Source organism: Doryrhamphus excisus, linkage group LG10 (genome assembly GCF_037039965.1).
Source record: "Doryrhamphus excisus strain RoL-2023G ecotype Guam linkage group LG10, RoL_Dexc_Guam_v1.1, whole genome shotgun sequence".
NCBI classification, from domain to species: Eukaryota; Metazoa; Chordata; class Actinopteri; order Syngnathiformes; family Syngnathidae; genus Doryrhamphus; species Doryrhamphus excisus.
In genome coordinates, this window is record NC_136366.1 from 20,457,699 (window position 1) to 20,477,122 (window position 19,424).

Genomic DNA, 19,424 nt, shown 5'->3' on the forward strand with positions numbered 1-19,424 from the left:
GCAATTCTACTGCAGTCTGACACTCAGAGTGATGTTTAACAAGACGCTACAAGTCATTAAGGTGAAAAATAGCATTATGGCGAAAGAATGTGACACCTCAGCACTCTGTGAAAATTAATAACTCATCTTTTTGGAAAATGGTCAACGTTTTAACCCCATGATTCACTTGGCATGTTAAAAAAATACTGTTGTCAGGAACACGTGAACACTTCTTTTTCAATTAATCCGAGAAAACACATTAGACATAAATAAGATAAGACTCACATGTGAGGAATTCCTTGTTTTTTCCGGACAGCGTAGTTCTATAATAACAGCAAATAAGCCATTTAAGAGGTGAATAAAACTGTTGCTGGTTTGTGCGTGTCACAAATTGTGTTCCGATGGGACCTTAGAGGTGGGCGGACAGACATGTAGAAGACAGGAAGTGACGTAGGAGGGTCAGGGCTGAGTTTGTAATTAACTACCAGCAGTAGTTCGTGTTCGTATTGCGCCTGTTCTGAGATAATTTGCATTTCCGGTGATCCTTGTCTCGCCGAACACTGACACCTTGTGGCTAATGTAGAATACTACATTCACTTCTTCATTCATTACAAGGCTGAGTCTACCTCGTAGCTTCGTAGTTGTTTTTTAGTTCATTTAGTTAGCTCATGTCGCCATTTTTATTATTGAAATGCTTGATTTAGGCCAAGAATCAGTAAAATTATGCATTATTTAAAAACTAATAATGGGCCGTATCCGATGGAGGGGATGTAGTGTGGGACGACTGATGACTTTGCCTAATAAAATGCTATTGTGGGGGCTACTATGCTAGTCCTCGAATGGTCACATGACTGTCACATGACAACCACACTGTCTTCCTACACGTCACTTGAACCCGAACACTCCAAGACCTGCACGTGCAATTAAAAAGTCCACCAATCACAAACCTTCCACAACAAACTTTGCCTAGCTTGAAGCTAATGTTAGCAAACTCACTCGACATGAAGCCCAAACAGAGCAGTAATTCATCTCTTTTAACACATTCCCACAACTGTATGTCTAAAAAAGGAGTTTATTTCAAGTATTGAGCATGTGCTTGTACGTGAAAGTTAACATTATTCCGAAAATGAACGACTAAAAGATATCACACATTTAAACTTGTACAAATGCATAAAAAACCATTTGCTAAGAAAAATACAGAAACATATAAAATGGGAATTATTCACATTAACATGTCATTAAAGTAATTACATTCCTTAATCATGTTCAATCTAGATTGCACAATCGGACAAACCGAGTATTATTCCAACACATCAGTTTGATTAGGAAAAATACTAAATAACAAAATAAACCGTCTTGCTCTCAGTGAAAACTTTTTAAAACATTATTTATATGAGAAAACATGCAATATTAATTCCATTAGTTAGCACAAAATAGAGATTTTGAGGCAGAACTCTCAGTGCGTGTTTTCTCCTGCAACACAATCATGAGTTGAACATTTTAAGAAATGATTTTTAGGCCCTAGGTAATAATTGGCGTCTGTTAAATAACAAAGTGTGAACTCCGGCCACCTGGATTAGTGCTATTATTGACACACTGAGCAAACATCTGCATCGTCGGCTAATGATTTTAAGAAATGTGGAAAATGCAACCAATTTGCACCATGAATGATGAAATGAACTTATAAACATAAAGCATTATTTGTAGATGATAATGTCTGTAATGTATTGGACCGCAAGCAGTATTTCATCTCCTGATGATTGTGTGACGTTTCAAAAATTCAATCATTTTTATGGTCAAGACCATGCAAAAGTTCATCTCAAGTGGTAAAGAACAATGTGAGAAAGGTGGGGAACCAGCCCAGAATTATAAGCTAAATGATGTCAAGGGAGTTGGGAGCGCAGTCAGCAGGAAGAACAGGTCGAGATCACCCTGCTTGGGAAGACAGTTGTACGTCACAGTCTGAGGTTTGACAATGACACAACTCAGTCGAGGCTTCGGAGGATGTGGTCAGATGAGACCGAAATTGACCTCTTTGGCATCGACTCAACTTGTTCAAATACTAGGCCATGTTTGGCATTCGCTGATTCAATGTGATCATTGAAATAATTAATTTGTAGTTTTTTGCTTTGTCAAAGAGATACTTACTGTGTGTACAGCCGTCCCTCGATTATTAAATTTGATTGGTTCCTGCCCCTTGACAGATATATTTCCTCAAAGTGGGATTCAATATTAATAAATGTAGTATTTTTCTAGCTAGAGCATAGAAAACCTGTTTAAGACCTTCTAATTTACTAGAGCCCTGCCAACATTAAATAACACCCCTATAGTCACCTTATACTTGGAGACATTTTAACTCACAGTTAGCATTGTCATTAGCCTTCTTCTTGTATCTCGAAAGTAATGTGGGTCCATTGCATGGCATCAAAATAAAATAAAGCTAGACATCAGCCTCTCACTCATTCTTGATTGATATACATAACAGCCAGCCTAATATTAATTTGCCATACATTGACGCACACTCCTGACAATACAGATAGCTTTGTTTATACCCCTTTGCGCAACACTGAGATCTCTGAAGTGACACAAGAGACGCTGCTGCTTTAACAACAATAATCTACGGAGCTAACAAGTTAGCCTCCAATTTAGTTCAACTAAACTAAACTTAAGAATAGGTTTTAAACTGAGTGGGAAATATGGACAAAGAAAGAAGCAACAAAAAAAAACCCACTTCCACACAAATGCGAGTAGAACTGTTTTTCCACTAAGTCATCTCGGACTGCAAGAATCCAAGGCTGCAAGTTAAGGTCATGTAATATAAATAAATCTCATCAATGTAACATTACTGATGCCGAGCGAACAGAAAGCTACATATCATTTGTCTTTCAATATTTTTTGACTAATCATAAGCCATAGTTCAAACCCCAATGAGGGACGACTGTATGTGACTGAACTGACAGTTACTTGATGCAACAAAAATGCTAACTCTTTGCTAAAAAGGTAGTAGTTATAGAATATGTATGCAATAGGGAGTCCTACTGCCACCAATACTTGACCATTGCTGCACCACTGCCTTGGAGGAGGTCTATGGACCTTTGGTTTGTTCTCTTCAGGACAAAAACTTACATCAAAGCTGTCAAATGGACCTTTTGCCATTTGTGTCCCGAACAAGCCACCATACTTTTAGACGTCTTCCTTCTCCACAACATCGTTGGAATTTCTGTCTGCCGTGTCACATATTGTGTTTGTTGGCTGCTTGTTTGTTTGTAGGACCGCATGGTGGACGGTGTGAAACAGCATGTTGCTCACGTCTTTGCCATCCTTCCCAAAAAACTGTCCCTTCTTCAGCGTATCGATGAGGGAGGTGTTACAACTGGCGAGGACCACTCTTACGCCAATCTCTTCAAACTCCTTGAGCAGTCCTTTAAAGGCGGCCATGCCGGTGGAGTCTATGAAAGGGATGGCCGAGCAGTCCAAAATGATGGTGTGGAAGTCAAGTTCTCTCTCAACGAGTCCTACAACTACCTCTCCGTTGTTGGTGTCCCCGTTCGCCTGCGTCATGGACATCATTTTGGCCTTCTTCTCCGCTTTTCTCCTCCTGGTTTTCTCCAAGAAGGGCGTCACGCCGACAGCTTTATAGAGCGCTTTCAGGAAGCTTTCTTTGTTGGCATAGTAGAGGGGAGCCTGGAAGCGGAAGACCTTCACGTGGGATGGTGGGACGAGGTTTTGGTACTCTTCCACATCCTCATAAAGATCAGAATCACTGGCCCGACCCAGGAGAGAGACCTGATGTTTGACATTGGATGAGCTGGGGTTAATCAGGGTACTGTGTAAGAGCTCATGAACTATCAGACAGACGGTACAGTGGTAGTCCATTTTGGCCTTGGAATCAAATGGGAACTGTTTATTTCCAAACCTAAAAAGGTATGAAAGCGGTTCAAAAGTGGTTCAAAAGCAATCTCTTTGAAAGGAACACTCCAATGGCTAACCGATGTTGTGTACCATGTGTACAGTGGATCCTCGACTATTTGCAACTCAACATTCATGGCCCTGTACACTTTCCTTTAACATGGCTTTTTTTGCTTTTTCGCTCCAAAAACAGGTAGTTTTACGCTAATGATTACAACTTACCTTAGGCCTTTGGGTCTTATAGATGATGCACATCATGGAAAAGGTGATTCCGACCAGGAGGCCAAGCTCAATGCTGATCAGAGCTGTGGCTGACATGGTAACCAACCAAACCACGGCGTCGTTCTTGCTCGCACGCCACTTAGAGGGGACGTCCTTGAACTTCCTGAGTGCGCCGCGAAGGCTGACAATGATGATACAGGCGAGGACGCACTTCTGGAGAGCATAGAAGAAAGGCGCGAAGAACAGCAAGACCAGCAGAACAACCAAGGCGCTGATCAGACTGGAGACCTGATGGAAGAGCGGCCAAATTGACTTTCTGAAGGAAGCAACAAATCAGAAGTTGAACATCAAGAAATTTGAACATCACCTGTGTCTGACAGCCTGTTGAGTCCTTCACCATTGTTTTTGCCAAAGCTGCACTCGTGGTGAAGCAATGGAAGAATGACGGGATGATGTTACAGCAGCCGATGGCCAGCATCTCCTGGTTGGGACGAACTGTGTAGCCATTTTTCTTCGCAAACATCTCGGACAGCGACACAGTGAAGGCAAAGCTGGACGATAAGATGACATTTTAATTTATTTTTAACAAAACATGAAGTTCTTGAAGGGCTGCACGGTGGAGGAGTGGTTAGCGCGCAGACCTCACAGCTAGGAGACCAGAGTTCAATTCCACCCTCAGCCATTTCTGTGTGGAGTTTGCATGTTCTCCCAGTGCATGTGTGGGGTTTCTCCGGGTACTCCGGTTTCCTCCCACATTCCAAAAACATGCTAGGTTAATTGGCCACTACATGTGAGTGTGAATGGTTGTTTGTCTATATGTGCCCTGTGATTGGCTGGCGACCAGTCCAGGGTGTACCTCGCCTCTCGCCCCAAGACAGCTGGGATAGGCTCCAGCAACACCCGCGACCCTCGTGAGGATAAGCAGTAGAAAATGAATGAATGAAGTTCTTGAAATGTCAACCTTGGGCAAATATTGGCGTGCACTAAAAGAGGTTTAAAATTGTTATCCTTTCTTTAGTATTGTCATTATATTTACATTTTTGTATGTTTTCTGTTTGTCAACCAATCCATACCCCCCAAAAGGGCAAGGACGATACTGCCAAAGAGGATTACATTTACCATAATTTTATCATAAATTTGATTTCAGCATGACATCCCATTTTAATTTTAGACAGTAAGCCAGTGTTTGCTGAGACGTGTGTCAACACAAAGCAACAATCAGATGAAATGATTTCCAAATTACCTGATGACAGCTAGAGGAATGGCGTCCAGGGCCACCCTTGACATCAGACCAAAGCTGGGCACCTGAGGAGGGATGAAACCAGTGGGGATGTGTCCCGAAACACTGGTGCCATAATGCTGGTTGAGATTGCCAAAGTGACTGGCCAGCGTGGCTCCGGCGACCACAACCAGCTCAGTCGGCAGCGGGATCTTTAGGCGATCTTTGTAGCGCTCCTGGATCTCTTTCCCTGCCACTACAGAACCCCAATTGACTAAAGTGTTTCATCCAAAAAGGCGTTACCTCATTAGAGGTCCATGTTTACCTAATATGGCGATACAGATGGCACTGGTGATAAGGTCGCACAGGTTGGTCTTGTGAATGTTGGCGAAGATGTTGAACCAGGTTACAAGAACTGTCCCGTAGCCCTGATGACGAGGAATCTTCAGACCCAGGAGGTATTTGGCTTGCACGGTCAGGATGGTGAAAGAGGCTCCTGTGGCAAAACCATCCAGCATGGGAGCCGAAAGGTAGACGGAGACAAAGCCCAGCCGAAAGATGGCCATCATGACCTGTGGAGGGGGTAAGTTACAGTTGACTTGAATATGTATCAGTATGTGAAATCAAACTATGGACTGGATTGAGTAAGGACCTCTAAAAAATAAATTAAAATACAAAATAATAATAAAAAAATTAAATTATGTTCAGAAAGCAGGAAGTGAACAAATGTAACAGTTAGTGATTGTAAAAGTACCAGATGGAGGGGTAGGATTTAATAAGCTTTGCTTCTTCCTACTCCTTTTGGACATGTGGAACTGGGAACTGATTATGGGATGCACTCAGTTGTAATCTGATGCATGTTCAAATGAAATGAAACCATTACCATTACCAAATATGTACTTTGAGCAACCAATTACAATTACAAGGAAGGTGCTGCAAAGCAGGCTGGGAGTGCTTCCGACTTCCCAGCATGTCTTGCTACACTTATTTTGCAAAGAGCATCTAAAATTGTTACTAGGGGGATCTACAGTACACCCCTGTATTCTGGGAAAGGTTGTTTCTTCACAATTATTATAAGAATTATTTATAATATATATTTTTGTATTATTGAAGGCCAAATATTGTGATACTACTGGATTTATTTACCTGGTAGATACCAGCCAGAAAGGTGAGGGCAGCAGCAATGCTAATAGCATAACACTCCTTCCCACACTGCACACCCAGTATCTCCACACTATGAGCATCACTGCTGGTGAGGTTGATCCCGAATGAACCATTGAAGACTTGAGGACCGGAGGACTCTTCATTGAGGTCAAATCCAGCAAGGAACACCTCTTTGTCAACCACCTGCAGACAAGCAGTCAGTCATGAATGTCAACAGAAGACAGCTGGTTGAGATGTGAATGCTTACCTGTCCAACCATGAGGCTCATCAGGCTAAAGATGCCAACAGAAACATGTCTGGATGTTCCCATCAGGAAGTAGATGATGTTGGCGTAAAAAGAAGTGTATAAGCCATAGATGGGCTCCACTCCAGCCAGCAGGCAGTAGGCGATGGCTTGCGGAACCAAGATGATACCCACAATCAAACCGGACATGACATCGCCCCAAACGTACTCTTTGAATTTGTACTTGGGCAGCCAGCGCACCACAGGGAAGAAGCCGGTCAAGGTGGAGCTTACTCTGGGCACAGAGCAGCTCACGCCCTGCTTCAGCTTGGACTTGAGTATTGAAACTGGAGGTTGTTGATGGCGGACCCGCCGCTCCAACAGAGCAGGTGGATGAGCTGGCAGGCTTTCTTTGAGCTTGATGACCTCCTCCATGGTGTCAGATGGGAAGAGGATGCAGCTGATGGAGAGGAGGACGGAATTATTGAAGACGAGGTAGTCATCTGATCATCAAATGTGAAAGCAATAGATACTGTACATGTACACTACTGCAATTACTTGTTCACTAAAAAACTCCGGTTCCCTCCCACATTCCAAAAACATGCTAGGTTAATTGGCGACTCCAAATTGTCCATAGGTATGAATGTGAGTGTGAATGGTTGTTTGTCTATATGTGCCCTGTGATTGGCTGGCGACCAGTCCAGGGTGTAACCCGCCTCTCACCCCAAGACAGCTGGGATAGGCTCCAAAAAAGGCTTACAAAAAAACATTTTTTGTCTCACTCCCATTTCATCTTTTTGCATTTTGAAGCTCTAACTCGAAGCAGGGCTGCATGGCGGACGAGTGGTTAGCACACAGGTCTCACAGCTAGCTAACCCGAGTTCAATCCCATCCTCGGCCATCTCTGTGTGGAGTTTGCATGTTCTCCCCGTTCATGCGTGGGTTTTCTCCGGGTACTCCGGTTTCCTCCCACATTCCAAAAACATGCTAGGTTAATTGGCGACTCCAAATTGTCCATAGGTATGAATGTGAGTGTGAATGGTTGTTTGTCTATATGTGCCCTGTGATTGGCTGGCGACCAGTCCAGTGTGTCCCGCCTCTCACCCGAAGACAGCTGGGATAGGCTCCAGCACCCCCGCGACCCTCGTGAGGATAAGCGGTAGAAAATGAATGAATGAATAATTAGAAGCAACCATTGAACAGAATATTCAAGCGGCTGACAAACGTTGAACCTTTACAGCAGCGATGCTAAGCAAAGGGGCCCCAAGGCCCCAACAGACTGTAGAATCGACTTTGCATATGTCAATTTATGACATAAGTATGAGAGATACCTTGGGAGCGTGTAATGCTCTATAGTTTGCTGTTGGCAAACACCAAAGTACAAGTAAGTTCCTTTTCAGTTGTGTGATCTGTACTCTGTGGTCTCAAATGTCCCCCCTCCCCACATTAGCCTATGACACTTCAAAAGGATTGTAAAAGTATGTATAATAAATATAAAGCATGGACTCATCAATCTTGTTGCTCCCAAATGTGTCACGGAGTAGAAAGGTTGTTTCTGTTAGCTGAGATTGGAATATAATTTATGGATATATTGTCATGTCACATCATATCTTACTGACTTTACTGACCCTAGTTTTGGCGATAATTGTTCTCTTTCATGTAAGCTCTTGGCACAAACTGGACAGATTGCCACATCTTTGCTTAGGTTGTTTGAAAAATGAAGCTCAGTCCAATTAAGTACTATACAAATAGTCCAGTTATATGTAGCAATGTAGGATTGGCTTTTACACTTTTTACTCAATTCATGATGATATTGTAAACGGGACTGTTACGCAATGCAGATTGTTGTCTTATTTGCATTGTTACTTGTTCCAGAAGCTTTGAAAAAGTTGGTAGTAAAAGAAGGCAACTGGACCACAAAATGAAAGCAATAGTGTGCTCCTCTGGAGATATATTGAAGTGGTAGAACTAAAAGCCGTAGGACACAAATTATGAGACGATGTAGCGTAGCTTTGTGATGTAAATACAAAAAAAGGCTACACACTAAAACACTAACATTTCCTGCTAAACCGAGGCTTTCCTTGTCGTTGGCAAAGCAAAATAGCTGAACATGAGAGAGGACACCCTGATGATCTTTTGTAAGCAAAAGTAGGATTTATCACCGTGTCAAACACTGAAACAATGGGCCATGGCTCTTTCTTTAATCAATCTTTACAGCTTTTCATCATGTGGTGTAAAGGCAGTAAAGTAGTGCTGACACAGTATGCCTGTTCTCTTTGTGGATATTTTTTTTTGTGTGCACGTTTGAAAAAAATATCATTTAAAAATGAAAATAAAAAAACACAATTTATAACATAAAAATAGAAAAATCAGCAGTAATTTTAGAAGTAAAAATAAAAAGAAAAAAAACTAACTAGAAAAAGTCGCAATTTTCCAAGAATAATGTTATGACATTAGGTGAGAAAATAATGCCATTTTAGATTAATAAATTTGAAATATTACAGGAAAAAAATGAAGTCATAACATTCATTCATTTTCTACTGCTTTTTCCTCACAAGGGTCGCAGGGGGTCATTGAAGTCATAACATGAAAAACAAAATAAAGTTTCAAAAAAAGTTATAAAGGCAAAATATTATGAGAAGAAATTTGTATTAATTATGAAAAAAGTATAATTAAATGTAAATATTTTGAAAATAAAACACAAACAGCAACTATTCATACTAACTCAGATTTTCACTGACTGTATACCACAAAGCTGAGATACAGTTTTGTCTTGAAATGTGTATAACCTCTACAAAGTGGCCCTTGCATCCCATCATTTTTCAGTCCGTAGCCATTTAGACACTCCTGGTTTAAAGCCTAAATATCACGCTACAGTAGATTGAATCATCACAGATTATACCCAGTCATGGAGCAAAAATAGAACAAAATATTTCCATGTTTTGAAGTCTCCATCATTGATTTTTTTTCTTTGCCATGGTACCTGACTGTAACATGCACTAATAAGCCTTGCATAAACAAAGCCCAGTTCTTAGCCTGTGCTAAACAAAACCAACAAAGTTTGCTTGTACTCACCTGCAAAATGTGATGTGAGGCGTTCAAGTCTGCTCCGTTTACTGAGTAGCACCAAGTAAGTGAGTGCGGTGATCGCAAGATAAGAAGAGTCATTTGAACAAAGATTTCCTACTGGGAGGGGCTTGTTATCGTTTGTATTACGCTTGTACCTGTGGTTAACCTCGGTGAATTTTTCACCCAACTGAGGCGTTTATCTGGCAGCCTGTCAAGCATGTCTGCACACAGCGTTGATTACACGCAGGTTTAGATATGTTTGACCTTTGAGGTGATTGATCAGTGGAGACCACAAACAAATGCAATCACTTTTTCTTTTTTTTTAATATTATGACTTTATTCCTATAAACTTCAAACTAAGCTAATTTTTTTGGTTTGTTTGTTTCATTATTACGACTTAAAAATATATAATTTTCTTTCTTCCTAAATATTTTAATGTTAATCTTTCGTGTCTCGCGCAAAGTCAGCTGGTATAGGTTCCAGCCTACCCCCGTGATGCTTGTGAGGACTTTTTCTGTGTTATTTGTAACTTTCTTACTTAGCTTTGTGACATTTTGAATAAGACAACCTCAGAGGCATTCCCTTTTTAGAGGCTCTACCGTACCACAATGCGTACCACATTGCATTTGCGCAAAAGAGGACAATAATGATGAAAGAAAAAAAAGACTGTCTTCGGCTAAAGTTTGTGTGCGTTCCTGAATACATTATATGTCAGAATGAATGGTGTCATTGTTTGTGTTGATGGAGCAAAGACATTCCTGTTATTCCCTCTTCATGTCACTCAGGACAGTACAGCACAGTATACTCGGCAGCCATAACTTTAGGTACACCTAACAATAATCGATTTCCTTCCTCATGAAATTGACAAGAAGAGCCCATCATCTTGTGGTTGTTGGTCAGCAGCAGGAAAGGTTGCAGCCGACATGAGTGTGACAACGTCAACACACAAATAGATGAAGAGATAAGCAACATTTCAGTGGAAGAGCTCGACTTAGACTTGACTGTCAATGACTACAGGACATGACAAACGACCACAAGATGCTGGAATCATCTTGTCACCTTGGTTAACCCGTCACTGTGCATCAGTGACAACCTGATAGAGGATTAGTGCACTGGCCCTTTAAATGCATCTGCATGCAAGCATGCATGTGTACAAGCTCCACCAGACTTTAGGATGCTAGGATGTCACAAGAAAGGGCGGGGGTGGCGGAGGACTCACCCTGAGAGCAGGTGCAGCTTGGATGGCATTTGGAGGCCATCGCTCCTTCCGCCGTGCTAGCATCTTTTATCCTCATTCAGTCTGCTTCTCACTGGATTCTTCTTCTTCCTGCTTCCGACCGCAAAGCAGGACGGGAACTGTCAGCCCCCCCGCCTTGTTCCCATACGCTTGTCTGGAGCTTAGCAAGAGGGGGCGGGGAGAGAGGAGAGGAGGAGGGAGAGTGCAGCGGGTGATGGTTGCCATGGTGAAACCTGCTTAACATGCTAGTGTGTTTGTTTTGTTTGTCAATATGGAATTTCTTTTGTGTGCAATTTATGTACAACCTCAGGGGGAAATGTTTTAAAATCTGTATGCCTACGCACTTTGCATTTCGATATATAAATTATCTATAGTAAGACTAGAAAAGCACATAGTGAGCACAGACTTCTGCCAAGTGGCATAGTTCCCACCATATTGTGATATTAGTCCTACGTTTATCTTATCTACATATTTAGATTCCTTGACAATGAAAACATACAATCGAAGGGATTGAATGACTTAAAGAATGGTAACAATGCTAACATGTTAATGTTAGCATGTTAACAGCTAGCATGATACTGGTGTTTATGTGTCTGCCAATAAAATTTGCAAAAACAAAATGCTAGTATGCTATTTTTAGCATGCTAGCAATGCTAACATGTTAATGTTAGCATGTTAACACCCAGGATGATACTGGTGTTTATATGTGTCTGCCCATAAAATTAGCAAAAACAAAATGCTAGTATGCTATTTTTAGCATGCTAGCAATGCTAACATGTTAACATGCTAACACCTAGCATGATAGCGCTATGTACCAGAAAGGCTAAATGTCTTGAACAAGTGCTCTGACCATTTTTTTGTGGAGTTATATAGACAAATGCCAAAAATGGTCCGATCTCGCAATGTTGGAGAATCCTTGAAAAAAATCCGGATCGCCCCCAAAATTTTATCAGCTCTCCATATCCCATTTCCTCCAATTCCTGAAAATGTAATCCAAATCAATTTTGAGTTATTTTAAACACAGACAAACAGCATTTTTAGCACTTGGTTTGGCGGAGGTAATTATGGAATGGCCTTTGCTAGGAACACAAACGATGCGCCAGTTAACAATGTACCACAAAAAGAGTCAATTGATGAGCTTGTCGGTGGTCCAAAGGGAAACAGGCTTCAAATGGGCTTTTGCCTCAGCAGTTGGTCCTAGTGCCTGGCTTGTATCAATTTCCATTAAATATTGTGGAAGAGTAACGTGCAGCAATAAATAAAAAAAGTAAACAAACAGCTGTCCATTGCCCAATTTTTGGTTGGCCCATTGGGAAAACTCCCAGTACTCCTGATGGCCAATCGACACCTGGCATGTGGGGTATAGTTTTAGGCATAATATAGCAAAGTTGGGTGTGCTGAAATAAGCATTTAAACCTGTTTGTATTCCCCATTGACAGGGACCGGTCATCTTTTCTGTTATAGCTAATGTTCTCTTGTGGGAGTTTCCCTGTGTAGTAGTACTGCACATCAAATTTCCACAGTTCTGTGCCACCTTGCGTCTTACACACATTTCTTTACACTTCTCCCAAGTGGTCTGCTTGTTTTTTGCACACCAGCGGTTCAAAACAAACTGTACCAGCAGAAGAGAATGGTAAAAATGCCTTTTGTTAACATTACATTACTAAAAAAAAACATTTATCTTCTATGTTAAGCTGCTCTACTACTACAAAACCATCTTCTTTTTATTAACAGCTGCAGTGGAGAGTAAAGTGCAATCATGTTTCATTATTAACCCTGACAAAACCGCTGTCATCGTGTGTGTGTGTGTGTGTGTGAGGGGAGCAGCTCGCTTTAATCATCATTTGATGACTACAGTGGAAGGTTAAAAAGGTATTCTGCTGAGTGGAACACACATGACTAGGAAATAACAAGAACACGGTGACATCATTTCTACACTGTGCTAAGCATTACAGGTGGAGGGATCAATCCAAATACTGATGCAACGGCATTGTTGGTGCTATTTCTGTGAAGATTGTCAAAAAATAGCTCATTAACTGCGGTAACCATCATTGTTTGGTCACAATCAACCATCCTGGCTCTCACACCTCTGTTATGAAGACATGTAGTGTCCCCACAGAATAACACTGATGCCCTTTTATAACTTTATTCTGATCTGAATACATCAACGGAGGTGCAACACCAACACAAAATATGTATCTCAAACTCACAAACACGTCTCTAGTCCTCTTCGGAAACGAAACCCCTTCATTGGTACAAGAACGCGTGATGCATTCACTGACACTCCGAAAATCACAACAAGGTCTTTGTTATGCATGTATATATGGTCGAAAAAAACAAATAAGAAACACAATAAGTGGATATGCCATTCACTTACAAACATAGCCCTTACAGAGGGAGTACAGTTTGATGCATTTAAGTACACTCGGAAATTCATCAACACCAGGGCCCTCACTAGGTTCTGAGGACAGGAAGACAGAGATACTCAATTGTTTTAGGCCACCATTAAATGTACACAAGTACACACAATCGACACTGCAAAACCGCTGCTCAAGCTCTGCAACCATTCTGTCCAGTGGACAGTGATCAATTATATAATAATCATTATTATATTATTAATTACTATCATCATTATTCTTCTGATTATTACTACTACTACTAGTAGTAGTAGGCTATATTAGCCTGCTTAATTGGCTTGATTTTTAGCCTGCCTTTGCCCTATTATATAAAATTTGTCAGATAATGATAGATATAATTTTTTTTTAAAAAATCATTAAAAATATCAAATTATTTAGGGGGGGCATTTTAGCGGGGCTCCAGTCCCCCTAAAATGGCCTAATGACAACACCAGATCAACACCAAAACATGTGAACTCAACTTACATTACTTGTTGTCATTGAACGCAAACAGTAAAATGGCCATATTTCACACACAGTTGTTAACGGTGTTTAATTAATTTGAAAATGGATTCATTTGATTCAAATTTGTAAGAATTTGACAGCACTGGTGTGCAGTATCGCCCATCTCCACGATGCACCCCTCAGTTAAATACAGTACTTGGATAAATGACATGACAGTCTCATTAAGACATTTTTCCAGGCAGACAAGGTCAACCTCTGGAGGCTCTTTGGTGACTTACAGCGACATCTAGTGGTGAAAAAAGAACACGCGCTTACATTTGCGGTGTCCACAATGCTTGGAATGCAAAGATAAGCAAATATAATCATGTTCATGCGTTGTAGGACTTATTAAACAGACCTTTTCATGCACTCTTCTTCTTTCATGCTTGCTCGTATTTTAGTTTTATTCCAAACAAATCATTTTAAGATCTATTTACAGTCGCTTGCCTGCAAGGCCTTCAGTTTTACCGCTTTGATAGTAGGCCTGACCTCCACATGGATGCAGAAAAGTCCCCAAATCCCTGGACTTTGTTCAAATAACATTATAAACTCTACAGCAAATTGCTTTCCACCTCTTTTTGGGAAAATCTGCTTATGAGCAACAGGCGATGACTCATTCCTCAAAAACCAGTACCACAATCAAGATTTAAAAAAAATAAGTGTGTCAACATGTGAATGCACTTTTTGAAACACAAGTGATGCTGGAAAATGATCTTTTTGTGACACAATGCAGCAGTAAGAGGATGTGAAGAGGCTTCACACAATAAAACATCCCTCCTGTGATTGGTTAATGGCCGGCTTCAGTGCCAATCACTGCTTTGTTGATGAGAGTGTTTACTGTCGCTGAATAGGCCGCCTGATGACGCCTTTGTGTGCAAGCCGACAAAGGCTTGTTAAAAATGTCTCAAGCCCGCACAGAATAATGAGTCCCTCCTCGGAAGACATGCTCATGTTGTTTTAATGTGCTTTCATTTGTGCCAGTGCTGTTTTTAATGAGAGGAGCGGTGACACAAAGACTTGGGGAGTCTTCTACTTTCCTCAAATGTTTAGAAAATGGAGCTCAATTGATCGATTCTCGCTAAAATTGCTTCCTCTGGCTTCAAAAAGAACACTAAGAGAATGTATGGTGACTGAGGGAGCAAGCCTGTGGGAGTAAAAAGGCAATTTGCAACAATAATCCTCGTACCCTGCAATAGACATTGCAAAAAAGGGCACAATGGACAACAAAAGCTTGGCTTCTTCTCTTTTTGACACATTATTCATGCATGCAGTCAGGAAGGTTGATGAATAAAATTCAAGTTCAATGGTGATGTCAACAAAACATTTTCAGGAGAAATATGACGCAAAATGACTCATTACTTCTAGGATACTTCACCTTGGGGATCATCTAAACCAGAGGTATCCAAAGTCTGACCTGGGGACCATTTGCAGTCATTATTACATGGGCCATGTAATAATAGAATAATAAATATAGAAACCCCCCCTCCAGCAAAAATGGGTAAAACGAGAGCGAAAAAACACAATGTCAAACAAAAAAAGGCTGAAATATTGGTACTAATAACAAAAAGCTGTAATGTAAAATATATGTAAAAAAATATGTATCATCAACATTTATCAAAAAAGTATAAAAATTATACGATATTAAAAAAATACATGATATATTACTTAAGTATATCTATGTAAATCACAAACTCCACAAGTGTGTTTGGATTTCTCTGTGTTTGGTGGTGTCAACAAACCAGCGATGTCAAAGCACGATGATAAAATTCGATTAGCTCCTTCGTCAATTAATCTGAAGCTTTTCGTTTTGATTAATCGAGTAATCGATTAGGCCCTGCACTGACCAAATCAGACATATAGAACCTGTAATAGAAAAAACGGACATGGGAAAGGACATGTTCAAATGGTGAAGCTTTACTGTATTGGTGTTTTAATTTGTTTTCTTATACAATGGTTAACATCTCTATGAGTTAAAAAACAAACAAACATCATATCTTCACTTTTTCATTCGCTTTACATGATTTCCCCACGGGCAAAATGCATTGAATAAGAACAACGTTAAACTTTGGCTGACTTCCACTGTACAACTGCATTAGGTACACCTGCATGAGTATAAAAAGTGGATCAAATCCGTCTTTACAACAACCACCAGAAGGGAACTGAATAGCTTGCAGTGCAAACAACCACCACATTAATACACACATCCACTTACGTTAAATATGTTGTAGTCATTTCATAATGTTAAATACAAACGCAACTCTTTGGCTCTCAGAATAGGCAGGTGTACCTAATGTTGTGGCCAGTGTGTTCGAGGGAATCTGCCACCTTGCAAGACACTTCAAATACAAATAAGCACTAATGATTTGCGGGAATGTAGAGTCCATTTATTACACATTTTGTTACTAACTGTTCCTTACTGCATCAATGAAGACAAAGAATACTGGGAAGATCGGGGATTTTAATGTATCTACTCATGTAGATGGATAAATATCCCGAAAGCGATTCCCCCACCCCTCCATTTTAATTGCATTTCCATAGAAATGGATGTGTGTTATTCACTTTGCAATCCAATTACATCAAATTGAATTCTGGCCTCCAGTGTGGAAGATCCAAAAATACTTTTAACTACCAGGGAAAGAGACTGGAAGGATAAAATCCAGAGTGGAATATTTCCTCTAACTGATCAAGTGTCTGCGGAAACAAGTTTCAGCTTCTCAAAGAAAAAAGTTTCAGCTTCTCGAGGAAAAAAATGATAGAAAAGGCAAATTTAAGAGATAAAAAGTCAAAATGTTAACTTTTTAGCTCATAACTCAGACTTAATTACATCATCATGACATTTAGAAATCTAAATTCCAAGTTTTTATCTCATAATTATGACTTTAATTCTCATCACTTAAACTTTTCATCTCATCATTATCATTTTTGAATTCTCATAATTTCAACTTTTTCCCCCTCATAATAATCATGCCTTGCCGTTTGAATTATTTTTCTTTCAGTGGCAGAAAATGGGCTTCAATAAGCGTGCATTCCAAGATTCCGGAATCCTAACTATTTAAATTGTTTTGTGTGTGAAACGGTCTATTTAGCATGTGGGACACTTCCTGTCTTTGCTTGGCTTTTGTCCTGCCTGGGGCACATTGATTTGAAAGCACAAAAAGGACAAACATGATCTTATCATCTTCCTATAAATACCTTACCCATAAACAAGCACACATCTTGAAACTAATACATAAAGTGCAACAATTTTTATGAGGGCATTTGGAATATCGTGTGCTTTAAAAGTCAATCTAAAAAAAGACTTGTTGCATCTGTGTGGCCATTTAAAGACAGTCAATGGCGAAAAAGAAGCAAAACTTGAGTTAAAATTGGACTTGGGGTTATTTTCAAAGAAGATATAAAAACAATAAAGCACCTGTACTTTCTTTGAATCCTTTGATCCACACTTGAGATCTTAGAACAGGGGTCATCGATTACATTTGTCCAAGGGCCAATGTTTTTCTCAGCAGACACTGTGAGGGGCAGATGGTATCGTTAAAAAATAAATACAATATTTAAACCGAGACACGTATACATGTGTGTATTTATATTAGTGACTTATATTACCTGTACTGCAACAAGCCACTAAAGTCCAGTGTCTTCAATTATTTCAAATAATTACCGATGGACATCGTCAAAGTTGCCATGTTTCCTCTGAAAGCGCCTTCAAAACGGGATATACTTCGATACAAAGTAAAAACATCGGCTTCCTCACTGCATGTTCTGTAGCCCAGTCGATGTTAAAAGTGAGATTTCCAGTAACAGAAAACCTACTCTTCGATTTCTTTTTTTAAATAGTTGCCAGCGCCATATTTGTTTAAAGCCCGCCCGTTTTCTTCTACTGCTGCCTCATTTTGACTCGTCGTGTACGCCTCGCTGTTGCCCCCTGCGGTGCGAAGGCAGTACTGCATAAACAATCACTTGGACTGAATGTTTAGCGTTGGGATATTAGGAGGCCAAATGAAAATGGAGGACCCCTGTCTTAGAGTGATCACCAGTGACGATGCTTTTGTTAAATATATATATATTCAAAAAAACTAATCACCACGCTTAATTAAAGCAGGCAGGCCAGTTGAGGACACTTGGCATCATAGCTAGTCTTTCCTCATAGTGGTTCTAGAAAGTCCTGGGATTCCTGCTCGTTGGCCAATATCGTTCTTCCGTTGTCACAGTAGCTCCGATTCGGCAGGAAGGACAATCTGCAAGACATAAAATCATTTGGACAAATATGTTATTTGTCAATAATGTCTTATAGTCTTATAGTCAATAGTCTTCTCATAGTAGGCTGCAAAATGCTCTGCAATATGGAGGACCAAAACTGCCAAAATAATAAATAAATAAAAGTGGAAATAAAAACAAAAATGAAAAAAAAAATTAAATACAAAAAAATTAATATAAATAATATAGATTAATATAAATGGAAATAAAAACATTTGTATTTATTTCTACATTCATTTTTGTATTTATTTTTAATTTTTGAATCTTGTTTTTTATTTTTGTATTTATTTTTGCTTTTATTTATTTATTTATTTATGTATATATTTTTTATTTTTGTTTTTATTTCCATTTATATTTATTTTTTGTATTTAATTTTTTTTTTCATTTTTGTTTTTATTTATTTTGATTATTACATATCGCTGTATTAGTAGAACACCACTCATTTCTTACACCTTTCTTTCAGTCCACATGTGAAGCCAATTCATTTTGTGTGACAGCATGCCCTGTCCCACATTGTGTGGGCGGGGCCATCCGGCGTAGGGAAAGAAAAACAGAGATGTTCTTCAACTTGGGCTCCTGTGTTTTCTGTCCAAGGAGAGTGTTTACTGTCCAAACAAAAAGCTCAGTCTCTGTCCTCCTCTCCTGAAGTGGAGACCTCCAGCAGTAGTAAACAATCTTTGGAGGATTTAGCGTCTGAAGTTGAGGGAACTTGTCATCATTATTAGACATAAATAAGGAACGTATGGTCTGCAGGTCAGACCATAAGTTCCAACAAGTGTCATGAAGAATACTTGTACAGTCTGATTTAAAAGCTACCGTATATATGTAAGAACAATTTATTTCTTTTTGATCCAACCTCTTGATGAGTCAAAACCAGGTTATACTGATCACATGACAGTAGGTGGCCTATTTCTTATTCATTTATGAGCTAATTTGACAAGAACACAGCTCATAAATAACCATAGCTGTGACTGTACTGCAGCGGTGCTAAAATGCTGGACAGGCATCACATATTTTGAGAAAAAACATGGACGGATTAAAGCTGGGACTGAAATATTAGCATGGATATTAGGTTTGTGTGCCTAGTTTGGAGTTAAATGTGAATCGCCGAAAAGTCCAAAGGTAACAACAAACTCTTACCGACCCTTATTATTAATAAAATATACAAATTGCTTTAAATAGATATTTACAAGTTTTATTTATCAGTTATCAATATTTATATTTAATATCAACAATCTGAATGTGGCT

The 19,424-nt window shown here is 39.7% G+C and overlaps 2 protein-coding genes across 10 annotated transcripts in view; both read right to left on the minus strand.

The window, feature by feature from the left end:
* Positions 1 to 1,070: 1,070 nt before the first annotated feature.
* Positions 1,071 to 11,356, minus strand: slc26a1 (solute carrier family 26 member 1). Of its 2 annotated transcripts, none has more exons than XM_058064912.2 (8): positions 11,005 to 11,356; positions 6,741 to 7,176; positions 6,476 to 6,676; positions 5,655 to 5,901; positions 5,354 to 5,585; positions 4,478 to 4,661; positions 4,111 to 4,398; positions 1,071 to 3,765 (listed from the first exon to the last, which is right to left on the minus strand). In XM_058064912.2, exons 1-8 carry the CDS (start codon positions 11,031 to 11,033, stop codon positions 3,163 to 3,165), a joined length of 2,220 nt encoding a protein of 739 aa, XP_057920895.2. In that variant the 5' UTR covers positions 11,034 to 11,356; the 3' UTR covers positions 1,071 to 3,162. The 2 variants fall into 2 exon arrangements, with proteins under 2 accessions (XP_057920895.2, XP_078650426.1); XM_078794300.1 differs by lacking the exon at positions 11,005 to 11,356 and adding an exon at positions 9,792 to 9,834.
* Positions 11,357 to 15,820: 4,464 nt separating this feature from the next.
* Positions 15,821 to 19,424, minus strand: part of LOC131107364 (5-hydroxytryptamine receptor 4) — a 33,344-nt gene continuing 29,740 nt past the window's right edge. For 6 of the 8 annotated variants that reach the window (XM_058057383.2, XM_058057315.2, XM_078794302.1 and 3 more), the window contains one exon: positions 15,821 to 18,157. In XM_058057383.2, the coding sequence (XP_057913366.2) occupies positions 18,064 to 18,157 (94 nt within the window). In that variant the 3' untranslated portion in view covers positions 15,821 to 18,063. The remainder of the gene's footprint in view (positions 18,158 to 19,424) is intronic. The other 2 variants (XR_013629316.1, XR_013629317.1) reach the window with 2 other exon arrangements.

Excerpts from the sequence above, each read along its gene's own strand:
- slc26a1 (XM_058064912.2), bottom strand. The coding sequence starts at position 11,033 with ATGCCATCCAAGCTGCACCTGCTCTCAGG. Across the intron at positions 7,177-11,004 it reads AAGCTGCACCTGCTCTCAGG|CTGCATCCTCTTCCCATCTG; the intron begins GTGAGTCCTCCG and ends CCTCTCCATCAG. Across the intron at positions 4,662-5,353 it reads ATTCCTCTAGCTGTCATCAG|CTTTGCCTTCACTGTGTCGC; the intron begins GTAATTTGGAAA and ends CTTATCGTCCAG.